The sequence below is a fragment of the Panthera tigris genome, chromosome A3, assembly GCF_018350195.1.
Source record: "Panthera tigris isolate Pti1 chromosome A3, P.tigris_Pti1_mat1.1, whole genome shotgun sequence".
NCBI classification, from domain to species: Eukaryota; Metazoa; Chordata; class Mammalia; order Carnivora; family Felidae; genus Panthera; species Panthera tigris.
Genome location: NC_056662.1, coordinates 29,906,890 through 29,932,574, shown reverse-complemented (window position 1 = coordinate 29,932,574; position 25,685 = coordinate 29,906,890). Strand labels below are relative to the sequence as shown.

Genomic DNA, 25,685 nt, shown 5'->3' with positions numbered 1-25,685 from the left:
GGGGATAGATTTTAAAAGTAGAGCTAAAAAGGGGCGCCGGGGTGGCTCATTCGGTTGAGCGTCCAACTTCAGCTTGGGTCATGGTCTCGCAGTTCATGAGTTGGCGCCCCGCGTCGGGCTCTGTGCTAACAAACAGCTCAGAGCCTGAAGCCTGCTTCAGAATCTGTATCTCTCTCTCTCCCCCTCCCCTGCTCATGCTCTGCCTCTGTCTCTCAAAAATAAATGTTAAAAAAATAAAAATAAATAAAAGTAGAGCTAACAATGTCTGCTGACATATGGTAGCAGACAGACACTGGGGCGGTGGTCTTCATGATCTTGTCTTCTTGGTATTCATGCCCATGTATAATACCTTACCTTCCCCTCAAGTGTGGACAGGATCTATGACTTGCTTCTAACCAACAGAACGTGGCAAAGATGGTGACATGTCATTTCCATGACATCCGTCCTACCAGCAGACTCAGTCTAGAGAGTCTCCTTGTGACCTAACGAAGCAAGCAGCCACACTAGGGAAGTCAAAGTGATAAGAAACTGTGGGCGGCCTCTAGGAGTTGAGAGCAGACTCTACTTGACAGTCGGCAAGAAGCTGGGGCTATAACCACAAGGAAGTGGATTCTGCCAACAGCCCTAGTGAGCTTGGAAGTGGACTTTCCCCCCAGCAGAACCTCTAAATGAGAACAAAGGCCAGGTGACACTATGATTGCGGAGCACCCAGTTAAGCCACGCCCAGACTCTTGACCAGCAGAAACTATGAGGTAATAAATGGGTGCTGTTTTAAGCTGCTCAATTTGTAGTCGCTTGTCGTGCAGCAATAGATAACTAATATACATACTGACATGGGATGTGAAAAAACAAGAAGTCAGGGAAGGCTTCCAAAATTTTGGGGTTAAGCAAATAGCAGTATGAAGTGGTCATTAACTGAGATAGGGTCATCTGGGGCAAGAGCTGGCCAGGAGGAAAGATCAGTTTTGGACACATACAGTTTAAGATGCCTCTGAGATAGCCAAAAGATTGAGATGTCAAATAAAGAGGTGGAGATAAGGGTTCAGATGAAAAGGCTAGGATGCAGACATAAAATTGGGGGTCACCAACATAAAGGCCAAGATATTAGATGAGATCACCAGGAGAGTGAATATATACTCTCATGGAAGAGGGCCAAGAGCTGAGCCCTGGGACACAGCATCATTCAGAAGTCAGTCCGCTGAAGAAGAACCGGCTAAAGAGGCTGCAAAGGAATAAACAGTGGGAACAAATATCAGGAGATTGTGGAGCCCTGGAAGCCAAGGGAAGAAAAGGTTTACAAGAGGAGGGATGGACAAGTTTTATCAAATGTTGGTGAAAGACCAAGTAAGATGAGGACTCAGAACTGAATATTTAAAATTCAACTCCTTGATCACATTAGTCACATTTCAAGCGCTCAATAACCACAAATGGCTAGTGACATGACAGTGACCCACTGGGCAGTGCTGATGTACAGAAACAGAGGACAGAATAAATGAGCACAGATGTGGGTAATGGCTACATGTGGTGGTGGGAGTTCGTGGAAGTTCTCTTCGGATAACTTTTACCTTTCAAAACAGAAACAGGAAGCAAGGGAATTGGCTGAGAATGAAAACAGGAGACAATGTGGTAGAGATTTGAAAAATGAAGAGAAATATGATGCCTGAGCAGGAGAATGAGAAAGACTGGGGCAAAACCAATGGACTGTGAACCCCTGTGGGAGTCCAGGATTGCTGGAGTTCGCCCAACTTCTTGCATGTACGTGCATGTCTTCTGCCAAATTTAGGCAACTATCGGCCATAGTTTCTTCAAATACTTTTTCAGACATTCTCTCTTGCTCTTCTCCTTCTAGGACTCCCTGGTGACAGAAATGCTAAGATTTATTGTTATAGTCCCCAGGTCTCTGAGGCTCTGCTCATTTTTAAAATACTCTATTTTCTCTCTGGATGAGATTGAGGGACTTCTGTTGTTCTACCTTCAGATTCATGGACTCTTTCCTCTGTCCTCTCCATTCTGTTGATACTGTCCGCTGAGATTTTTGTTTTGGTTACTGTATTTTTCAGTTCTAAAATTTCCATCTTATTCTTCCTTATATCTTCGATTTCTTTGGTGAGACCTTATTATTCATTTGTTTCAAGTATGTCTATAATTGTACACTGAAGCATTTTTATAATGGCTGCTTTAAAATCCTGTCAGATAATTCTATTATCTATGTCATCCTGCTGTCAGCAACTTAATTGCTTTTTTTTCATTCGAGTTGAGATTTTCCTGGCTCTTTGCATGAGAAATGATTTTCGATTGAATCTGAACATTTTGGGTGTCATGACATGAGCCTCCGGATCTTATTTAAATCTACTGTTATAGCAAGCCTCCTCTGTCACCCAAGTGGGGAAGAGGGAAGGCCAACTCATTACTGCCAGGCTCCCCACGCGGTCTCCACTGACATCACATGGGTGAGGGAGGCCTCATTCTTGCCTGGAAGAGAAGAAAGGCCCAGCTCCTCACTAGGCCTTCTCTAATACTGGCAGTGGGGTGGGGGTGGAGGGTTGCAGCACCTCACCACACCCTGACAGGAACAGAAATCTAGACTCTACACTCAGACTTTGCTGACAGGGATGAGGGTGGGGCCACAGTTCTTTCTGTGGTGTTTGCAGCAGAGTGGTTATTTGTGTCTTACAGTTTTCTGTCTTGCTGTCTTCCTAAGCTGCCCTTTTCCTAGTCGTTAGGCTAGAGAGAATAGGTAGGCTTTTTCTTGAGGCTTTTTCGGCTTGTGTCTATTGGCATTTTCAGATTGCTGCTTTTTCCAACATCAAATCTGGGATATATGAGACAAAAAGAAAACCCATGGAATCTACTGTTACATCATTCCTTGGGTCCCGAGGTCCCTAGCCAGACTGCCTTCTCCCTCCTTTTCACAGTTTTCTCATGTTTGTTTTATATATAATGTCCAGGGTTTTTAACTGTACTAACCTTCATTCCTTTGTGATTTTTAATAATTTCCTTTTTCATATTCTATTACTAAAGGAGTTTCTATTGTGCTTACTTACTGTGTTCCTCTTAGGCTCGTCTTTAATTCTGAGATACTTTAAAATTCTTTCCTAACTTCTATCAACTCATTTCTGGACTTTTCTACTTCTGATTCTACTGTTCTTTCATATCTCGCATCATTGTCTTCCTGCATTTTAGCTTGTCTGGGAATTCTAACTTACCATTTTCATCAGTTTGGAGAGTATATTTTTCTAGTACGCTTTCACGTACAAAGGGGGGGTTATCCTACTCCTTGGTCTCTTTATTCTATGTTACTTTAACTTTTATTTTTCTAGGTCATTAATAACTTCATATGTTTTTTTTCTGTTGCTCAATTTTAAGCAAAACTAGTTTTTTCCTAAACTTGTACAGGAGGGGCCTGGGTTAGGATTGACTTCCTAATTTCTCAGCTCTCCAGCTCACTCTTCTGTTGCTAACAGTGTGTGTTCAAACACATGGCAGCTTACTTGTTGAACTATCCTGGCTCTGTTCCCCTCCCTGACTGTTATCTGGACACCCTTTTCCTTTTTTTCTATTGTCACTGTCCTGTTCAATTTGAATTCTATTCCCAGTGGTTTCTCCTCAGTGTGGAACTTTCTCCTGCAAAGAAAATCTGCCTAGTTCATTTAGAGAGCTAATAAGGCACAAACTGTTCTAGCCCCTTCAGATCCTACTATAGATCCCTTGTGCTTACCCAGTACTAGAATATGCAAATCTTTCCAGCTCCAGCTGCTGTTCTCAAAGCAGCTTCTTCTAGGTATACTGGAGCCTGTCAGTCAGTCCCTTGCTCCCCTTTGCTTATTCCTACACAGATGGCAATACCACACAGGTTCTGGAGCTGTCAATGGGTTAGCCCCACCCATCTGTGTAGATAACTTCTGACCAAGCTTTGTTTTGTTACTCATGTGTTGTTGTTGTTTTTTTTCCATTTTGCTATCCTAGTTGCATGTGTGCTTTAATGACTACTTGGGGGATTCAGAAACTATGCCACTGCTGCCATAGTTCCAGAATCCCTTAAAGAACAGATGCTGGTTTTTGACAATCTTCATTAATAAAAAATGCCTAGAAAAAATCTCCAGGGCATAAAATCAGCATGAGTACATGTTCATAAATTTCTCCCCAAAGTCAATCTTCATAACTAACTTCATAACTCCACTGTGATAATATATATTCTCCTTTCAAGATGAACAGCATGGGACCAGCAGGAGACCTTGAACACTGGGTCAAATATTAGACAATAGCATAATTTCCTCTAGAAAACTACAAATGCAAACCATGTGACCTACAGATAAGCTAATTAAAATAAGAGGTAAAGTAACCCCCAATTTTTGTAGAACCCCCCCCCCATGTGTACCTAAAGCAAAATATGAGAGATGGTATCTAGAAAAGACGAATTACTACTTATGATAAAAACACATTCTTTGTGCCTCCCACCTTCAAAAACTAAGGATATGTCAAACAAATTCTGGAACACCACTACCAAAATATTAACAGTGATTTTCTGGGTGATGGAATTACTGATGATTTCTTTTCTTTTTATCTCTACTTTATAAATTTTTGAAATGGAAAACTAGTCAGCTTCTTGAAAAAATGTTTAAAACAACTTACGCTAGAACCATGTTGTAATCTGAGTGGTTGAACATATATCCTCCAACAACCCACATTATATTTCCATTGACCACAGCTTTGTGAGAGGCTCTGGGGAGCTTTAGGTTAGAATATTCCTCTTGAGTCCAAAATGACTGGTTAGCTGGTACAGGAATTGAACATCCAGGACCTAATAAAACAGAATAAATTAGATTCACAAAATGCAGCTTTAAAATTACTGCATTTCAAGTTTTAATCATATAAATGTAACAAATACCTAAAGTATACTTAGTTTTCCTTTAGCATCTAAATATCAAAGTCCTTTAATTCGTGCTTTCAATTCACTCAAAGCTAGTGACCAAGGGTCATCTCCAATAAAATTGAAAATCACACACTTTTCTAATTATGACCTGACCATATCCAGGTTAGGATTTTTTAGTAATGAAATACTTGCTTAAGCAGCTCTCAGAGGAAAGACCGGACAAAGGAATTATTAATTCAAATGAAAAACTTTCAGACTAAAATTTAAAGACTAGTCCCAGGAGTAATAATAGAAACTATCCATTTCCTGGAAAATCAAGAAACTCCACTGTTGGGGGTGTGGCTCCTGCTGCAAGCTGTGCACAGTGGGAGGTACTCAAATACTTCAATTACTTAACCCTTTGATGTCAGCCAAATCCCACAAAGCATTAAACAAGCACATTTCCTTTCAAAATAAAAGTGCTTGGTAGAAAGGGTAATGTATAAAGAAAATTACTAAATCAGTAACAGCTGTTATCAGAGATTCCCTGAAAGAATTTGCTACAATTTCTTTAATAATCTCTATCTGCAGATAATTCCACTCACTGACTGTTTTAGGATTCTATTATATAATAGACCCCAATTTTTTTGGAATTTATTGAAAGTATCTGAGAGATACCATTACTATTAGTTTTTGTCCCACCTCCCAGCTTGGTTCTCTGCTATGTCTTCTTAAGGTTGAGACCAAGCCCTCAAACTTTTATGAATGAATTGCAAAGAATGTCAAACCCCTCCACAATTCTCAAGAGACTACAACCACACATCTGTGAAATTCAAAGATTTGTAAGAATCTGAATAAAGAGATGCAAAAACTTAAATGCTACATACTAACATATATTATATATATATATTAACATATATTATATATATGGTATATACCCAACGAATAAAGTCAATGTAGAACATAAGGAACTAGGAAGATGCGGTAAACTGGAAGAAAAGCAAAGATAAAAGAAGCTCCTACCCTGCCAGTCTGGGAAGCAGGAGCATCCTCTGACATCACTTGAATTGCAAATGCCTCGATCGGGGAAACCACAGTTGTGTATACAATGAGGAATGTCGCATGCTTCACCTTTCCAGTTTTCAGAACATTCACATTGGACAGTGTTGCTGCTATTACTGATCTTACATTCTCCTCGGCCTGAGCAATTGTTCGGACACATGTCAAAACTATAAAAACAGTTGGGGAAAATTAAATCAACACAAAGCAACGCTTCAATTAATTCAGCAAAACTTCTGCCTACACAAGGTTTAAGACTATCTGTCACTGGCTCTCCAGTTCATTCACGAGCATAACGGCAGTACTTACCTTTCAGCCAAAGTGGGGTCACTCAACACTGCATAACTAGGGCATATCAACCCTGTTGGATTCTCATAAGAAGAGACAAGTCAAAAAACTTACTTAGGGAGAAGAAATTCTTACAAAATGTCCACATTTAACTTCTCAAGGGTGGGAAGACTATGCTGCTCTTGGTGGCCCCATCAGTGACGAGCATTAGGAAATGAGGTTACAAGTTTGGAGGAAAAGGATGAAACAAACGGCTAACAATACATTATACCATCTTCATGATACATATACCTCTGAGAGTTCAGAGAATATAAGATTATTGACCGGATTGGTGTATTTAAAATTCCTCAGTAAGTTTATCTACTCATGTCAGAGAGAAGAAAAAGGAAGGACCAGTTTCACTCAACAGCTTAACTATAATGTGTCTCATAATAACATGACTTTAAGATAACTGTATTGTCAGCATTCTGAAAAGACATAATTCAGATTTTAAAGGAGGGGACAATAACCAAACTATCAAGATACTTTTAAGAGTACAGATTTCTTCTAAGGCCTATACAGAAAACTAAAAAGAAATTTTGCAGCAAAGCATGTCAGAAAATTAGGAATCAGCTATTAAAAACAAGCTAATTAGGGGCACCTGGGTGGCTCAGTGCGTTAAGTGCCCGACTCTTGGTTTCGGCTCAGGTCATGATCCCATAGTTGGTGAGTTTGAGCCTTGCGTTGGGCTCTGTGCTGTTAGTGTGGAGCCTGCTTGGGATTCTCTCTCTCTCCCTTTCTCTCTGGCCCTCCCCTGCTTGTACTCTGCCTCTCAAAATAAATAAATAAACTTTAAAAAAAAAAAAAAAGCTAATTAATGTTCACACCTACACTGAAATATCAGTTTATGACGTATTTATAAAATTCTATATTTGTATACAGTATTTTAATAATCTATATAATTATAATGAAAGAAATGTGTATGCCTACTTTTGAAGCCCCAGTAAGCTGATTAAGTACACGAAGTATTTGGTTAGAAAAGCTAAATGACATTCTTGTAGGCCTCTACCAAGAGGTGCCTACTGTCTCTCTGTAATAATACAAACACGGAAGTGAAGCTTCAGTTTCATCTTTTTCAAAAAAAAAAGGCCTTTGGGGTACTTGGGTGGCTCAGTTGGTTGACTGTCTAACTCTTGGTTTTGGCTCAGGTCAGGATCTCACAGTTCATGGGTTCGGGCCCCTGCATCGGGTTCTGCACTCACAGTGTGGAGCCTGCTTGAGATTCTCTCTCTCTCCCTCTCTCTCTGCCCTCCCCTGCTCACACACACTCTCTCTGGCTCTCTGAATGAATGAAGGAATGAATGAATGAATAAACCTTTTTTTAAAAATTCTAAAAGAAAAAGGTCTTTGCAAGGCCAACAGTTTATAAAAAATAAAGTTTAAATTTCAGATTGGACTTGTTATTGTAAAATGGCTACAACAATCACATTTCGTTTTTCTAAAAGGCCTAAAATAAAACTGTAGCAAAAGCACTGCCATGCCACTGTGAGCACCCCTATGCCTCACACCAAAAATATGTCAAATTACAATCTCCTACTGCCACACTTATTAACCATATACAAGGGAATGGCACTCAACCAAAATCTAATGTTGCTGAAAAATGAAGAGAAGGGAGCAACCCTTAACGCCTTTTGAACTAAAGGAGGGAAAATATAACAGCCTCTCTTACACCTCAACTTCCCCACTCCAGTGCCCTTAGGCAGACGTTCATCTCATGTGCCAAAAATTAACTGTGAGCACTCTCTAAAGTTACATAAAATCTCAGGGCGCCTGGGTGGCTCAGTCGGTTGAGCGTCCGATTCTTGGTTTTGACTCAGGTCACGATCTCACAGTTCGTGGGTTGGAGCCCTGCATCAGGCTCCACACTGACACCATGGAGCCTGCTTGCGATTCCCTCTCCCTCTCTCTCTGCCCCTCCCCCACTTGTGCTTGCACTCACTTTCTCTCTCTCAGAATAAGTAAATAAACTTTAAAATTAAATAAATAGGAGCGCCTGGGTGGCTCAGTCAGTTAAGCGTCTGACTCTTGATCTCAGCTCAGGTCATGATCTCAAGGTTTGTGAGTTCAAGCCCCACATCGGGCTCTGCGCTGATGGCACGGAGCCTGCTTCAGATTCTACCTCTCTTCTCTCTGCCCCTCATCTGTTTGTGCTCTAAATAAATAAATAAATAAATAAAGTTACATAAAAATCTCAAAGCACAAACATCATTTTTTAATCTCTGAAAAGTGAAAGTGGCAGGTAATAATACATCAAAACATCTGTTTCTATGTCTAAACTGGAGTAATGAGAAAAATTGGTCTAATTATCTGTGCTTAAAATATGACTCAGAAATAAAATGAAGTGTCAATTTGTGTGAAAATAAAATATAACTATTTTTTTCTTCTTTTAAAAGAAAATCAGGGAACATCTAAGTAGCTGTGGGTAGCCAGTCTCAAGGGTCCCCCAGCTACGGTCAGACCAAAGCTAGGATTCAGTGCAACTTGAGGATGCCTGTAAAAAGAATAACAATGTTTCATGTATGTGTTTCTAGGCATTCTTCTGGGAATAAAGATCATCGTTTTATTTGGCTTTTCAAAGGGTCTGGAACCCCTAAAATGGTTTAGGACTCCTTTTTAAAGAACAGAGATCTTGGAACCAAGAAGCTATTAAAATTTAGGATAACCTCAACCTTCCTTCACTTAACAAATAAATACTAATTCTGGTCTCCAGGAGAGATCAAGGCTCCCTTAACCAATCAGGGTAAGAGTAACATGCGTTTCTTGGTCACAGAGCTAGAACTCTCCAGTGATAGGGCAAAGGGTTTCCAATGTCAAGGGGTGCTTGAATTGCGCCCCCTCCAGGGGTGCTCCCTCCCTGGAGTTTCTCTTCTCCCTCAAGGCTGCTATTATGAGGGGGCTTGCAAGAGCTAAAACTGTGCCTAAGGACCTACAGGGAACCCAGAAGGAGGCCTAGTTGAATGGCTAGAGCAATGCTACTCAGAGTGTGGACCATGGGTAGGCAGCAGCAGCATCACCCAGGAACTTATCAGAAATTTGGATTCTCAGGCCCCAGCTCTGTTGAACTACGGTTTCTGGGTAGGGTTCAGGAATCTGCGTCTTAACAAGCCCTCCAGGAGATCTCAGTGCCATGTGCAGTTTGAAAAGCCCTGGCCTAAGGGGATGCCTGGCTGGCTCAGTCAGAAGAACACCTGACTCTTGATCTGGGGTTGTGAGTTTGATCCCCACGCTGGATGTAGAGATTACTTAAATAAATACTTAAAAAAAAGCAAAGCAAAGCTCTGGCCTAAACCTCTCCCCTCCCCTTTAGAGCTGAGTGTCCCACTCAGTGCCATGGCTTTCTAACCTTCCACTGTGAACTGTGCCCCCACCAGGTCTCTGACCTTACCTTCCTCAGCTAGGGTCACCTAGGGCCCCCTCTGCTTACCCAATCTCCTAGCTGTCAGTTCCCTCCTTGAAACTTTCTTTTCTGAGCTTCTGTGACAAACAGCGCATTGGCATTCCTCTGTCCCTTAGCTGCTTCTACGGCCCCTCTCCTCACTGTGCACTCGGGCCCATAAGCCAGTGAGTCACTGTCCGCGTGCCAGTGACTCCCAGATGACATCCCCAGCTCTGGCAGCTCTTCTGGGCCCTAGATCTGAATATCAATGTCCTGCTTACACATCTCACTTGTACCCAACCAGACTCATCAGTCTTTCCCCTCAACCTAGCCTTTATGCCTGCCTGGGTCACTAAAAATCACCTTGCTAGTACTGTGATACGCTGCCCAGGCTGCCAAGTCACCAACCCCGGGCACCTGAAAAGCTAAATCACCATATCAAACAAGGTAGAGCTGGCTCTAAATAGGCCTATGAGAATATGGAGAGCCTGAGAATATGGGCAGAAGTAGAATCCAGCATAACGGTTATACATGGAGCTTACTGCCTCTGCCAGGATTTGGCAAACTTATTCTGTAAAAACCCAAATAGTATCTTAGGCTGTGTGGGCCACAGAAGCTCTTCAGCACAAACCCTTTGCTTAGGGTGCTTTATGAATTTAACCACTTATGAAAATAAACATTTCTTAAAAGGAAAAAAAGAAAGGCCAAAAGTTAGCCTCTTTCCTATCACAACAAATTCCCAAAGCTGCCTAAGTCTGTTGTCTGCATTTCCTTTGTAACCTCAACGAAGTTCTCATCAATGGGCTAACCCGAGTACGTGAAAATGAATAATAGTTGTTAAATTGCACTCAGCAAAAAAAACCCAATGCTTTTATCCATTAGCAGAAAAATGCCCCTCTCTTCCAGGAGAAGCTCAAAGGCAGTTAGAGCTGGGATGAAATTGTGGTCCCACCACTCTGACAATGTATTTTACCATTTCCCACCAGTTTCCTCAATTACAGAACAAGTGAACAAATAGTGCCCATACCTCATGAGTTTTTGAAGGAACTTTAAATGAGAAAATCCATGCAAACTTCTTAGTGCAATGCCTGGCACACTGTCAGCCCTCAACTATGTTAGTCATTATTATTGTTAAAACAAAGAGTAAAGTTTCTTCATAAAATCACAAAGATTAGACTTAAATATCTTACTTGTAAGTGATATTAAATCCAGTCAAATTATAAGCAGCATCACTAAAAAAATGCAGCAGGGCATAACCTGATGTGGCAACAACCTCGGGGACAGTCTCATTGCCGTCTCTCTCAGGAACGATGAGGCCACTGAAATGGAAACACATTTCTTATAAAGGGAAGCGTACTCAACAGGCATGTCACATGGCGGCATACAAATTCAAAACTGGAATTCATCCTTATAATTAAAAAAAAAAAAAAAAAAAACACTTCCAGGAAAAGGGGCAAATTCCTGTGATAAATGCATAGTGCCACCCTGTTAGTTCTGGATCCAGTTCTGAATCCTCAGCGGGACAGATCTGAATCTTTCCTAGGCTTGCCTTTATCCTGGGTTATATTTCTAATGAGATTTGAAATCAATCAGCCTATTCTTTTTTTATGTATACAAAACTGTTTGTAATGGTTCTTTGAAAGACTGAGTAAACCTTCAAAATTACAGAAACTAACAAACTTTATAAGTTGATGAATGCCAAATATATACTACTGAAAAGTATGAAAAGTAAAAATATAAATAAATAAATTGGCTAAACACCCACAATCTTAACTCTATCAGTATTCTGATGTACTTTTTTTTGCCTGATACCATTATCACAGCTTATATTCTATTTTACAAGTAATACACCAGAAGCATTTCCTCTCTCATTTGGATTCCAGCACACAATAGTATTTGCTGGGTGTCTGGAGAGTGTTAAAAACTATCAAATCAAAGGGTCTAAATGATGGCTTTAAGACTCTTGATCCATATGCTTTCCAGAAGCCATATACCAATCTGAAATCTCATCAATAAAGAATAAAAAGGTCCATCCTACCTCATCTGCCAAGAAGAAGTACCAGTCCTATATTAGCCTTGCTAACCTGGTAAGTGAAAAGTGATTTTTTTATATTGTGGTTTTGAGTTTCTTTTATATTCCTGAGGTTAATCATTCTTCCTGTGTTTACTTGCCTTTTGCATTTCTTCATATGCTCACATCTTTTGCCCAATAACCAACTCACTATCACCACCACAACCACCACCAACACCTCATTCAGTAAAAACCTTAATCCTTACCAGGCCCTATGCAATCTGCTTCACACACACAACCCCACACAATGAACAAACATCTCATTACTACTCTCTTCCCTTCAGTCACTCAACCCCAGCTGCACTAGCCTCCTTGCTTTCCCAAAGCACATACCGTGTAAACTACTCCCTCAAGGGCCTATGACAATCTTAAATGGTCATTCACTGTGACCTAGCAATTCTAAGTTCTTTGTAGAACGAACACTTGCTCGTGTACACAAAGACTAATATACAACCACCCTCACTGCAGCACTATTCAGAATGGCAATACATTGGAAACCACCTAGGGGTGCCTGGCTGGCTCGGTCAGTACAGCATGTGACTCCTGATCTCAGGGTCATGAGTTCAAGCCCTACATGGAGTATAGTGATGACACAAATACAAAAAAATACAAAAAAAAAAAAATACAAAAAAAATACAAAATACAAAATACAAAAAATAAAATACAAAAAAAAATACCAAAAAAAATTTTTTTTTGTATTTTTTTTAACATTTATTCATTTTTGAGAGTGAGAGAGACAGAGCATGAGCAGGAGAAGGGCAGACAGAGGGGAAGACACAGAACCAGAAGAAGGCTCCAGGCTCTGAGCGGTCAGCCCAGAGCCCAGTGCAGGGCTGGAACTCACGGACTGCAAGATCATGACCTGAGCCGAAGTCGGGACGCTCAACCAACTGAGCCACCCAGGCACCCCCCCAAGAAATTTTTTTTTAAAGAAGAAGAAAACCTCCTAAATGCTCATCTGCAGAGAGTTAGATGCATCAATCATTCCATACCGGTAGTTCTGCAGAACGAACAAGGAACTCATCAAGGCATTCTGATAAGTAGGGAAAAAAACAAGATACAAAACAATGGACCTAGTATATGTGTACATTTACACATATTTAGGTAAGTGCATATAAAAAAAATGAAATGGAAGAATAGAGAAGCGGGAAATTAGGAAGAGGAGCCAGGATTTTCATTCAATAAAAATATCTAGACTGAATTCTACAAACTCTAGGACTGTGTAGGTACTCCAGGGTTTACAAAACAGTGAAGCATTCTGCATTGTGTATTCAACTCACAAATATTCACTGATACTGAATGTGAGACACCGTTCTAGGTACCAGAACACAACAGTGAAGAAGCCTCTGCTCTCATGGAGTTCATATTAGAGAAACAACAAATAAGTCCAGAAATATCCCCCACCCCCACATACAGGCGTGTATATGTAACACCAAGCAGAGATAAATGCTATAAAAAGAAAAAAACAGTGAAAGAACAAAGGCGCTGGGGCACCTGGGTGGCTCAGTCAGTTCAGTGTCCAACTCTTGATTTCAGCTCAAGTCATGATCCCAGGGTCATGATTTCAAGGCCCACTCTGGGCATGGAGCCTCCTTAAGATTCTCTCTCTCTCCCTCTGCCCCTCCTGTTCTCTCTTAAAAAAAAAAAAAAAAGGTGGGGGGGACACCTGGGTGGCTCAGCTGGTTAAGCGTCCAACTCTTGGTTTCGGCTCAGGTCATGATCTCATGGCTCATGAGTTCGAGCCCCACATTGGGCTCTGTGCTGGCAGTGTGGAGCCTGCTTGGGATTTTCTATTTCCCTCTCTCTATGCCCCTTCCCTGCTCATGCATGCATGCACAGGCACGCTCTCTCTCTCTCTTTCTCTCTCTCTCTGTCAAGATAAAGAAATAAACTTAAAAAGGGGGGGACACCTGGGTCATTTAAGCATCCGGCTTTGGTTCAGGTCATGAAATCATGGTTCACGAATTCAAGCCCTGCATCAGGCTCTGTGCTGATAGCTCAGAGCCTAGAGCCTGTTTCAGATTCTGTGTCTCCCTCTCTCTGTTTCTCTCTCTCAAAAATAAAGATTCTGAAAAAAAGGTGCTACTTTAGAAAGGGCAGTTAGGGAAGGCATCTTGGAAAAGGTGACATTTGCTTTCATCAGTTTTATGTACCAGAATCCCTTGAAATGCTAAGTGGGGAAGTACATATAAGAGGGCGATGTAGAAACAGATATGCTGAAAGCAATCTTCCCATAAGAAATACTGGCCCAGGATGACTCGGGGCTTCAGTCACATGTGGAAAACCCAGCACTCTTATCCTAGCATGAGCTTTAGGACCAGAGGGAATGCCAATTCTCACTCCACATCCCTGGGCATGTCATAGACATCTGGGAACCTCAGTGTCCTAAGTGCACATGGAGAGAAATCCTATCCACCCGGCAGTGATACAATAAGAATCAAACTATTACAGCACGTGAAGTGCTTAAACATTGATTGCCTCACATTAATAGGTATTCAGTAAATGATGGCTAATGATATCTATTATTTATATGGTGGGGACATTTAAGTGCGCAGGACGAACGGTAGAAAGGGTGGAGGGAGAAAGAACAGAGTCACAGAAGGGGTGTGAGGGTCACCTATGTTAGATGACCATGATGCTGGAGAAAGGGGGTCAGCTTCCCCACTGTCAGAGAGACTCGGGCATTTGCTTCTTTATATTTGAAAACCTGACATTATGACAGCTTTAGAATGTGCTACTTTCTCCCAGTGTGAAAATAAAACAACTGGTTTATGTAAAAATAAACTTTTACAGGGTAAATGAATACAAATGCAGCCTCAACCCAGCATGCAAAGCAATGGAAAGTGCGTGGGTGAGAAAGTGATGCTGCAGGCATGCCATTCAACTGTCACCCCGAGCTGCTTCCCACCCCCACCCCCACCTCCTGTCCCCAGGTAGATAAATACACACAAGCACAGCTTAGGTTGCAGCCAGTTTTTCAACTTGAGCAAATCAAGAACTGCCTGCCCTGGGGTTCTACATAACCTTTATTTTAAACACAGAGTACCACTGTTCAGAACCATTTTTGAAAATCGCTATTCAAAGATATCCATTATCACGGTGCCAGGCAGACATGGGCTCTGTGAACACACCTGGGGCACACCCTGACTTCACCAACGACACTACCCAAGTTTACTAGCAGTCCTAGGTCTCCTTGCAAGACCAGACGCTCTTCAAAGGCTGGGAGATTGGAAGGTAAGCCAGATTTTTAAAGTCAGGGGTCAGAGCCCGGTGGTGGGGCGAGGCAGAGTCTGTACTTCCGCCTGGTAAAGAAGGTCCGAGACCCTGAGAGGTGCCTGCCTTTGACTACTCTCTGCGCCATGGTCTGACGACGCCATCATATGGCTCCTCTAACAGCCCTTCATCACAGTCTAAACAACTGCCTTATCAATGTCACTCCCCCACCAAAAAAGAATTAACACGTACACACAAAAAACTTTAAAAGGAATAATGTTCTGTTGAAGGATGTTCTCAGAAAGGAAAACTACTCTCCCTGTTCCATCACCACTACCACCTCTGCATCTCCTACCAACAGATCTCAGCAGAAGAGCTGCTCCACAAAGGTGCTACGTTTATACATTTGTTGAACTGAACACACCACAAAATCAAGATGTGGTACAGCTGCAAGAGTCTTGGTCCTGCGGTTCTCAGATTTGTCTGCTAATAGAACTCTGTTTGATAACCAAATTTTGTTCTGATAAACAAATTTTATTCAGAAATTCCATATGTAAAAGATAAATGTGATCAACCAGCTCAGAATCAAATTAAACTTTGTAGTTTGCAACATACTCAGAGAAAACATGGTACGATGCCAGCACTTTGGGCAGAAGCCGAGTACAAGAGCACTTAAATGACCTGTTCAGGTTCATACAGAGACTGGGGCAGAACTGGGATAAACAGTCCCCAGTTTCTGAATCCCATGTGGTTCTTTTCTTATTAGCTGGGCTGTCTGCCAGCAGGCTCTTAACACTCTGGGATGCCTGCACATCTCCCCCGGCTTGATTCCTCTCTCGAGAACTCTCCTGGCCCAGCAGCACCCCTCAGCCTCCACCTTGTGACAGCACCCTCAAGGCTTCAACAGTTGTTTTCAAGGTGTTCTGCACATCGGTGCTTTTAGGAGTTTTGTGTTTCAGGTAAATTTTGATTTTTAAACACACATTTTTTTCACTAACATCTTAGAGAATTCACACTATGTTGTCAGTTTAAATTTTAAAATAACCAATGGATTAATGTATATTATCAATTAACCAGCTTTTTTAGAGAAACATAAAAATCCTTCTATTAATCTGTGCATATACTTTGGCTTCTCTCAGAAGTCACTGACTTAGGGATGCCCAGCTGGCTCAGTCGGTTGAGCCTCTGACTGGGTTTCGGCTTAGGTCATGACCCCAGGGTCATGAGATCGAGCCCTGTGTTGAGCTCTATGCTAAGCATGGAGCCTGCTTAAGATTCTCTCTCCCTCTCTCTCTCTCTCTCTCTCCCCCCCGCCCCCCGCTCATGCTCCCTCTCTCAAATTAAATAAATTAAATAAAAAATAAATAATAATTTAAAAAGAAGTCACTGACTAGAAAAATTACAGCCTCCTGATTGTTTTGTTGCTGTTGTTGCTTCACGTGTCGGCTCACCAGACACACAATCCAGGTGAGCCACAGGGTTATGCACACCCGCTTGGCTGATGCTCCCCCAAGGGCTACTGGCAAGCTGATGCACAGTGCCTGGCACATAATAGGGACTCCATGAATTCTGACTCATGAACTCAGTGTCAAGTGAACCCCCAAGTACTATCATGATAACAGCGTAACAGAGATAGTTTCCTTACTTGTGTTGAAGTTTGGGGTGCCTTGCTATAACCTAAGGTACGCTTCAAACTCTGGCATAAAGATAAGTGCACCCAACGCTTGGACAATGACATTTTACTGCTTAGCATGGCCTATATACTCTGCTCTTTGGCTCCAGAGTGGACCTTTGAAACCCAGAAAATAACCTCGGTGCTCAGTTCAGAGACATGCTGGGGAGAATTCCAAGCCCAAGGGAATGGAGAAATACAAGGGCACATTAGTCCCCTGATCTCCTGAGCTCTCTGGCTTCTTGTGTACTCTTTACTCTCTGTTACCTCCTCGCTGACAGGAAACATCAACTACACCAGCCCCATGTGAGGAATACAAAAAATATTTGTCGAACTGATTTCTTTTTAAAGTCAGAGAAAGAAATCCAGAAAGTCAGCCGCAGATGAAAAACTGACAGCTACGGCTCTCTAAGGGGATGTGCAGTTTTGAAAAATATAGTTCATAAATCGTCTATTGAGTAAAAGGAAGAAAAATAGAATGGTTTTGAATTCCCATGCAGTCAAAAATATAATAAACAACACAACTACTTATTGTTAATAAAAACTAAAATGCTGAAACAATTCAGAATACCCCATGTATTTAGTGTTAAGTGTTTCCTAATAAGGAATATACTTGTTTAAAAAATCACAACACAAAATTGGTATTTTCCTCATTTTCCACAGGTAACTGCTGTTCATTTTCTGTGTATTTTTCCAAAAAGCTTCCTTCACCCATATTAATGCATATACATAAACACACACACACACACACACACACACACACACACACACACACAAACTATATCTGGATTCAACAAGTAACTCCTGAAGGCCTATGCAATGAGGAACACAAGGGTCAAGGTGAATGTGGGTCCTGATTTAAATTTTTCACAAAAACAATATCCAATATATTACTCACAAAACATTTTTTAAATGTAAACTTCACCACCACCACAAGAAGTAAGTAAACTTGATAGTACCACCACAATTTTATACATCAGGAGACCGAAATGAGAGGTCCAGTACTCTGCCCAGAAACTTACCTAGTATCTACAGGAAACCAAGTCAGGCCTAGCACACAAGTGACAGAGGACTCCAGAACTAGCACTCTCGCCATGAAATAAAGGTGGTAAGTAAGTGATAATAAAAGTGATGAGCAATAAAAGTTTGCAATCTAGGAGATAAGTTTGAATTCAGAAATCAGATAATGATTAACTAGTACTTATATGACAGAGCTTACCTAAAGGCAGCAACTAGTGGTGCGTAAATTGAGTCTCCATCATAAACGTATAAATGATCCCAACTACACTCTGTAGCAAAATGATTAAAACGAAGTCTCATTATTCTATTTGGCCTGAAAAGAACAAAAAAAGAGTAATTTATAATAATCAGCATAACTACCAGACATTTGAGAAGAAAACAGAGATAGATTTTTAAAGATAAATTTACACGGAGAGAAGAAATTAATAGTATATAAACAACATTCCTTTATCGGTCAAAGATTTACTTTTCTTTGTACTTACTATGTGCGAGACCACTAATCATGCAACGGTAAACAAGGCGGACAGGTCTATGCCTCTTCAGGCCCTACAGCCCATACAGTGGCTGTTCTTTAACAGCCTGTGAACCAACCAGTTAGCTGGTTCATTTCTGCACTTCTTTTCCTATTCAACTTAGGATTTCACACTACATCATTTCACACACACAACTGCCAATTCTTTAAACTTGCCTACCCTTCTGCCTTTTCATGGAGCTACCTGGCAAAGCCCCGGTCTAGAGGAAACCAGTGATCTCCTTTGATTCAAATTAAATCCAAAGAAAACTAAGCTGTGCTGGAGGTAGTCACAACACTGGATAGGCTGGTTCCAGGACTGGTCACAGCTCACCAACTTCAAATTGGCACTTTACTTCTGCCAGCAGTCAGTCCTACTACTAATTCTCTCTCTCCTTCCCCACAATTGCTACTAACTCCCAATTACTATTTCAAACCACTCAGTCTCACCTCCTTGCTTAAGCTCAGCACTCAGACAAAAATCTCTCAACTCCCCATTTTCCAAAACAGATACACCTGTCTATTCCTCCTTCCATCTCTTAAACATTTCACATCTCCCTCTCATCTGGAACTTCCCACATCCATACTTAAATGTCCTTAAGTCTCACACATTTTACCAAAAACACAACAAAACATAAAAACTTCAAATTTCAACTCTCCTTCTAGCCATTACCCAACCTACCCCTCCTCTCTCCTCTGAAGAGAGTGAGCCTCCACACAAGACTTTGCTTTCTGTTTCCTCACATCCTACTCACCCACTTTGTTCTCAAACCTGGCTTCCACCCAAACACTCCACTCAAAAAGCTCTTGGTAAAATCAGCACCATTTATACCCTGGTGATGTCTAATTATATGTCTCCAGTCTAGGCCTTCCCTCTACCCCACACGTGTCTACCTAACATCTCTAAGCAAACAATTAAGTACATAAGCAAGTTAACTCAGCTGATGATAACTACCATGAAGAAATGAAAGGAATGTGATGTGTCCAACAGGTGGCAGGGAGTTATCCCAGAAAGCTTTGGAAAAGATGAGAATGACAAGAGATAAGCCATGTGAAAAAAGCTGGGGAACAATGTTTCAGGCAGAGGGAAGAGCACAGTCTTAAAGTCTTAGTGAGAAAGGGATTGATGTGTCTAGGCAACGTGAAGAAAATCAGCGTGTCTGAAACAGAGCAAACAGAGGAAACCACAGGAGACAAGAAGCGAGAGGTGGGCAAGGGGCAACAGCAAAAACCGGGAGGCCAATTTCAAGGCTATCACCGTGGCCCAGAAAACAGAGGATGGCTGGGGTCTTACAACAACTGTAGAGATGAAGATGAAAGGGAGATCGTAAATGGATTGGGAAGACACTCTAGAGGGAGAACAGACAGAACTTACTGGCAGGCTGAATATGGAGATAAGAAAGGAAGGAGTGAAACTTTTTTGCTTAGGCTCGGGAGGAACCACCACCAAGGGCACACTGGGAGGGATGCTGGAGAAAGACGTCAGATAGAAATAAACTGACAGAAAGGGCAAGAGCAAACAACTCCTTAAAGCAGCCATTCTCAAAGTGGGGTCCTCACAATGCCAGAGGCCTTGGGACCCGTTGGCATTTACTGATGGTGCAAGAGCAGTGGTGGGTGAAACTGCTGGTACCTGAGAACAGAGCAGGGCAGAGGCACCAAACCGTACCAGTAATCGCTGTTATTCTTTAATACTACACGTTCCCAAGGAAAAAGGAGTTTCATTTAAGAGTGTCTTTATTAAGCGGTAAAAACGGCTAATTTTATTAAACTGTGGCCCACGAATACACATCTTTTGAATATTCTGCCTGACAGGCTGGGAAGTGTGCATAAAGCACTTCTGCTGTCTAACAAAGTACTGCGGGCTCCAGGAAAATCGCTTTTGCAATTGTTTGAGTGCTGAGCTGAAACTATCGCTTTTTTCTCGAACACTACTTATCATTTTTACTTGAAAGGACAACTGACAAACTATGGTTACTCAGACTCGGATATCTGGTAGATACTTCCTTAAAAATGAACAAAGCAGGTCTGTCACTTCAAAGAAAACAACTGGCACTATTTGTTGCCAAAGATAAAATTCAGGCTTTCAAAGCAATAATTAGTTTTGGAAAATCTGTCTCTGCCACCCAGATAAAACTTTCCAATGCTTAAAATTTTCTGATGAGATTAAATGGTGACATTAACCAATGTGATTTTTTTCATATTGTATCATGAAATATATCAAAATTTGGAAGATCTGAATAGTTCAGGGAACCATTATTTTCTAAATAACCCATATAACCTGTTACAAAACCATGCAAGGCTTAAAGAGCCATTCAAAAGTATAAGAAAACTCAAAAGATTTTAATTTAAATTCCAAAAGTTCATTAATAATGTTTTAGATTCCACACTGCAATTTACGTTTAAGAAATTAGCACTTGTCAAGCTTTGATGCAGTGTCAAAGAAGACCATCCAAAATTATTTAAAAATGTTATTCAGATATCCTTCCTTTTCCTACTACACATTCAAGTAAAGCCTAATTTTCTTCACATGCTTCAACCACAATAACATATTCTAACAAACTGAATGCAGAAGAAAATATGATAATCCACCTATCTTCTACTGAGCCAGACAGAGAAGTGATTTTACAAAAATGTAACACGATACCATTCTTCTCACTGATGTTTTTTTAAATATAGGGTTTGCTTTTTCATAAAAATATACCATTTTGTGCTAACATGTAGTAGGTTTATTATTGCTTTTAAATGAGTTAATAAGGAATTTCCTTAGTTTTTATTTATAATATAATAAACACAGATATAACCCACACAAACAAGAGTTATTTGGAATTTTCAAAATTTAAGAGTGTAAAGGGGTCCTGAGACCAAAAAGTTTGAGAAACACTGCTTTAAAGATGTGCCATGGAGAGAAGAAGGCAAGAGCTGGAGGGGCACAGGAGGCCCAGAGAAGAAGCTATTTTTATTTTTCTGCCCACAATAAAAATAAGTACTTAGAAAAATGATATAATATTATAATTTTCTAATGGTATAAATCATTTAAAATATTCAACAGTTCTAAGTATGATAACTGAAAATATACAAACTTCTGGTGTGTATAATTCATTCACAGCTTTAAATCAACACAAGACAAAAACTGAAAACAAAAATTGTTTTCAAATTCACAATGAAGGTTAATAAAATCATATTCACTTGTCAAATGAAAAGTTATCAAATAAAAAATATTTTAAGTACTCTATGCTACAGGTTGTTAATTTTACTTGTAAAAAAAGTAACGCCACACTGAGCTCTAAAAAAAAAAATTTTTAAACCAGCCATTACTACTTACTGTCCTTCAATGAGCCATGTACATTTTGTTTTATATTTATAATTTCCAGGTCCATCTGTTACAAACCCAGAAGATCCAGTTAGTCTGTAATGCAAAAAACAAACAAACAAACAGAAAACAAAAAACAAAAATGTAAGTCCATCCAAGTTTCACATACTAATCTTTCTTAATTCTCAAATAATGCAAGTTAAGCATAGTAAGTACATTAATGCACACTATAACCAGAAGAAAATGACTGGGTAGCTATAGTCAGATTATACTAATCTAGATGAAAAAAATAATTTCCATAAACTTAAGAAAGGGGGGTACAAATACATTAAAACCAACAGGAATTGAAAAAAAAAAGCGTATCTAAATCTTTCTAGCTGAGATAGGAAAATCATACTTTGAAAATGGCTACCATGAAAATGGCTACAAGAACTTACTTATAAATACGAGCTGGTTTTTAAAAAGATCACACAGTTACAGTTACGACTAAAGGGTATTTAATACAATAACACTGTGGAAAGCAGAACTGTGACAGGCAAGCACATCAAGCCACAATACACAACGGACCCATCACAGCCATTTGGCTGCCACTTCTGAAGGCAATCTACCACGTCCCACGAGCAGTGACCGTCAGCACCTGTCTTCCCACACTCGTGCCAAGTCCGAAGTTTAATATTTTTAGGTCTTGACTATACGATAGGCATATACTGATATCTCATTAATGTTTTGGCTGGTACATACCTTGATGCTTAAGTGTCTTCTCATATGTTTTGGTCATTTGTATTTCCTCCTCTCTGAATTAAAATTCCATACTCTTTGCCCACTTTGCTACCAAGCTGTCTTTTTCAAATTAATGTTTAGGAGCTCTTTTTATATTAAAGAGCTCCCATCTGCATGTAAAATGTACTATAAATACATTTTCTCAGTTTACTTTTTTCTTTATATTTTGTGTCTGGTATCTTTTCCTATATAGAACTTTTGAAATTTAAGAAGGATGCTATTTCCTTCCACACTGCTGTTTCCAGATCATCTTTTGTCCGTCTTCCATCACCAATGTCAGCCTGTCTGAAACAGATGCTCTCCTCTGGGTCTGCCTCCCTTACTTTCTGACTTATCTACTGACATCCCAGTTATTCCTTCTTGCCCACTGATATTAGCATCTAGTTCATTCAACTACATCAACATATAAGATGTTCTAATCAGAACCCAGGTTTTCCATTTCTTTTTTTTTTAATTTTTTTTTTTAACATTTATTTATTTTTGAGACAGAGACAGAGCATGAACGGGGGAGGGGCAGAGAGAGAGGGAGACACAGAATCGGAAGCAGGCTGCAAGCCATCAGCCCAGAGCCTGACGCGGGGCTCGAACTCACGGACTGCGAGATCGTGACCTGAGCTGAAGTCGGATGCTCAACAGACTGAGCCACCCAGGCGCCCCTGGGTTTTCCATTTCTTAACTTCACCATTAACAGTCTTTTTTTCCACCCATATTAGTCACCCACTCCTCTGGGTCCTGCCATTTCTTGTAACAGCATGAGTACCAAAATCTGCATTTTAGGCATCCTACATTCTGGCCACCATCTCTTATCTCTCAAGTTCATTTAGCCTAGTTCTCCCTTTCCAGTGAGTCATCATCCCCATGGGGACCTCCAATCCACTGAACTATCACTTCTTCATGCTCATCACCCACCACACACACATTCGACTTTCCCACTTAGTTAAGATTCCATGGTCCATCACAATTATCATCACCTTCAAATCCTTCTTGGCCTTTTGCCCTTCTCTCCCTCTGCTGTACTCACCTGGATACTGGTATCTCCATGTCTTACTCCCAACATCCATTCTAACCCAAAAAGATTAGTCTGAGCCACTCATGGTTTCCTATGCCCCCTGACAATAACTGATTAGAACCTAACACAACTGACAGAAAAACAGAAATAGTAATGGCTTAACCAAGATAATAAAGTCCAAAGGTAAGAAATACAGAGAACACAAAAGGATTTCCATAATCATGAGGGACCTAATGTTCTTCTATCTAGTTGCTTTGTCATCCTCAACATGTGGCTTCCACCTCATAATCCAAGATGGCTGCTCAAACTCCAGCTTTTATTCCCACATTCTACCCAGCAGGAAGGAGGAAAACAAAGTGCACAATCCCTCCTTCTAAGTCAAACAAGACAGTTCAACTTATATCCCATCAGCCAAAACTTAATGACATATCTAAATGTAGAGGGAGGCTGAGAAATGTAGCCACTATTCCAAATGACCATGTATTCAGTGAAAAATCAGGATTCCCTTCATTAGAGAAGTGGAGAAAGGAGACGAAGGGTCATTACTAGTTTCTGTCACAGCACATAGTCAAATACTTAAATGTCAGGGGAAGGCTTGATGGAGGCCTTCCAGGAAGTATTTTCTCATTAACAAAGACAGTGTGGTAGACAGGGAGATTTGCCACATAATCTCCCTTCTGAGGAAGGACTAACAGCCTGGTCAACAGTTTTTACCGGCTCTTACAGTTCAGGAGCTGCCTTGCCCCAGGTCACACCCTGCCCAGGGCGGTCCATACCACAAAGGGTGGAAAGTCTGGAGCAATCCAACAAAAAACAACTCTGACAGTCCTTGCTTCTGAGCACCCCTTTGTCAGGCCTACACTGAAGTTCAACTTTTTCCTTTGCCCAATTCTGCTCTCTGCACCTTCCTCTCACACTGTTATAACCAATTTGTGCCCCAAACACAAATCTCAGTAATGCAGCCATTATGCTACAAGGCTGAACGGGAAGCCAATACCAAGGATGACCAACCAAAGGAATGCAAAGGTGATGAACGCAGCATCAACCAACCACAGAGACCACTTCCAGTTTATGGGCAAATAAACTTCCCACTGGTTACTGGTTTATTGTATATGTATGTGTGGACATAGTTTAGGCCCTTCTAGCTCACAATGTTTTCTGGCTTTCTACTATGCTTGTTTTGCTCCTAAGGGTTGCTCTGGACTGCACATAGACATGCTCAGGTATTTGCAAATCAGCATCACTTTTAGAAAAGAAATAGGTCATTTTTATTTTAAATATCTACTCAGTATTTTTAAATCTAGCATTTACATAATTTTACAGACAATGCATAGTTATGATCACAGACAAGCTGTCAACTAAACGATTCACCTTTTGTAACTTTTCTCCCCAAGTATACCCCCACCCACACCACATTAAGATAAACATTTAACCACCTAGTAAGCATTCTTAACTATTTTTCTTCATATTCATGAGCCCATGATATATGCGCAGTTCTCTTAATTTTTGGCTACACATATTATACAAACTTTTCTGCATCTTCCTTTTCTAACCCAACAAAACTTTGTGAGAGTCTCTCCAACTAAACAGGTATTAGTCTAATTCACTTTTTATGAAGCATATTCTAACCTATGGAGGTAGTGTTTTTTTTCCTGCCTTTCTCCTGCTAACATTCATTTTGTTTTCAGTCAGTTGGCATTATGCACATTGCTGCAATAAATATCCCTATACATATGGCCTTACTTGTGCTTTAATTGCTAAGAATAGAATCTTAGGAGGAGGATTACTGGGCCAAAGGAATATGAATTTTAATTGTTAAATAAGCTGCCAATTTTCAAAAGGCTGTAACAACTCACATTTGCATCAGCAATACGTGAGAATATGCTATTTTCCACATCCTCTCTGTATTCTTGTTACTTTTAAATTTTTAACTTGAGGGGCAGCTGGGCGGCTCGGTCAGTTAAGCACCCAACTCTTGATCTCGGCTCAGCTCATGATTTCATGGTTTGTGAATTCAAGCCCTGCGTCAGGCTCTATGCTGACAGCATGGAACCTGCTTAGGATTCTTTCTCTCTGCCTCTTCCTCGCTCGCGTGCACTCTCCCTCTCAAAATAAATAAATAAACATTTTTTAAAAAATAAATAAATAAATGGGGGGGTGCCTGGGTGGCTCAATCCGTTAAACATCTGACTTCAGCTCAGGTCGTGATCTCACAGTTTGTGAGTTCGAGCCCCGCGTCAGGCTCTGTGCTGACAGTTTGGAGCCTAGAGCCTGCTTCGGATTCTGTGGCTCCCTCTCCCTCTGCCCCTCCCCGGCTGGCACTCTGTCTTGCACTCTCTCAAAAACAAATAAACATTAAAAAAAATCAAACAAACAAAATGAAGTTACATTTGTAATAAATAAATAAGTAAATAAATTCTTTTAACTTAAAATTCCCTATGTTCTAGTGAATGGCTAACAAATGGTTACTGAAAATTTAGAG

General features: G+C 40.6%; 1 protein-coding gene across 8 annotated transcripts in view; it reads right to left on the bottom strand.

Moving 5' to 3' along the window:
• The window catches only part of ATRN (attractin), a 157,682-nt gene that overhangs the window by 99,793 nt on the left and 32,204 nt on the right, over nucleotides 1-25,685 (bottom strand). For all 8 annotated transcript variants that reach the window (XM_042980835.1, XM_042980829.1, XM_042980830.1 and 5 more), the window contains exons 2-6: nucleotides 21,427-21,510; nucleotides 17,790-17,903; nucleotides 10,805-10,933; nucleotides 5,876-6,081; nucleotides 4,633-4,801 (exon numbers count right to left, since the gene is read on the bottom strand). In XM_042980835.1, coding sequence (XP_042836769.1) covers nucleotides 4,633-4,801; nucleotides 5,876-6,081; nucleotides 10,805-10,933; nucleotides 17,790-17,890 — 605 coding nt within the window. In that variant the 5' untranslated portion in view covers nucleotides 17,891-17,903; nucleotides 21,427-21,510. The remainder of the gene's footprint in view (nucleotides 1-4,632; nucleotides 4,802-5,875; nucleotides 6,082-10,804; nucleotides 10,934-17,789; nucleotides 17,904-21,426; nucleotides 21,511-25,685) is intronic.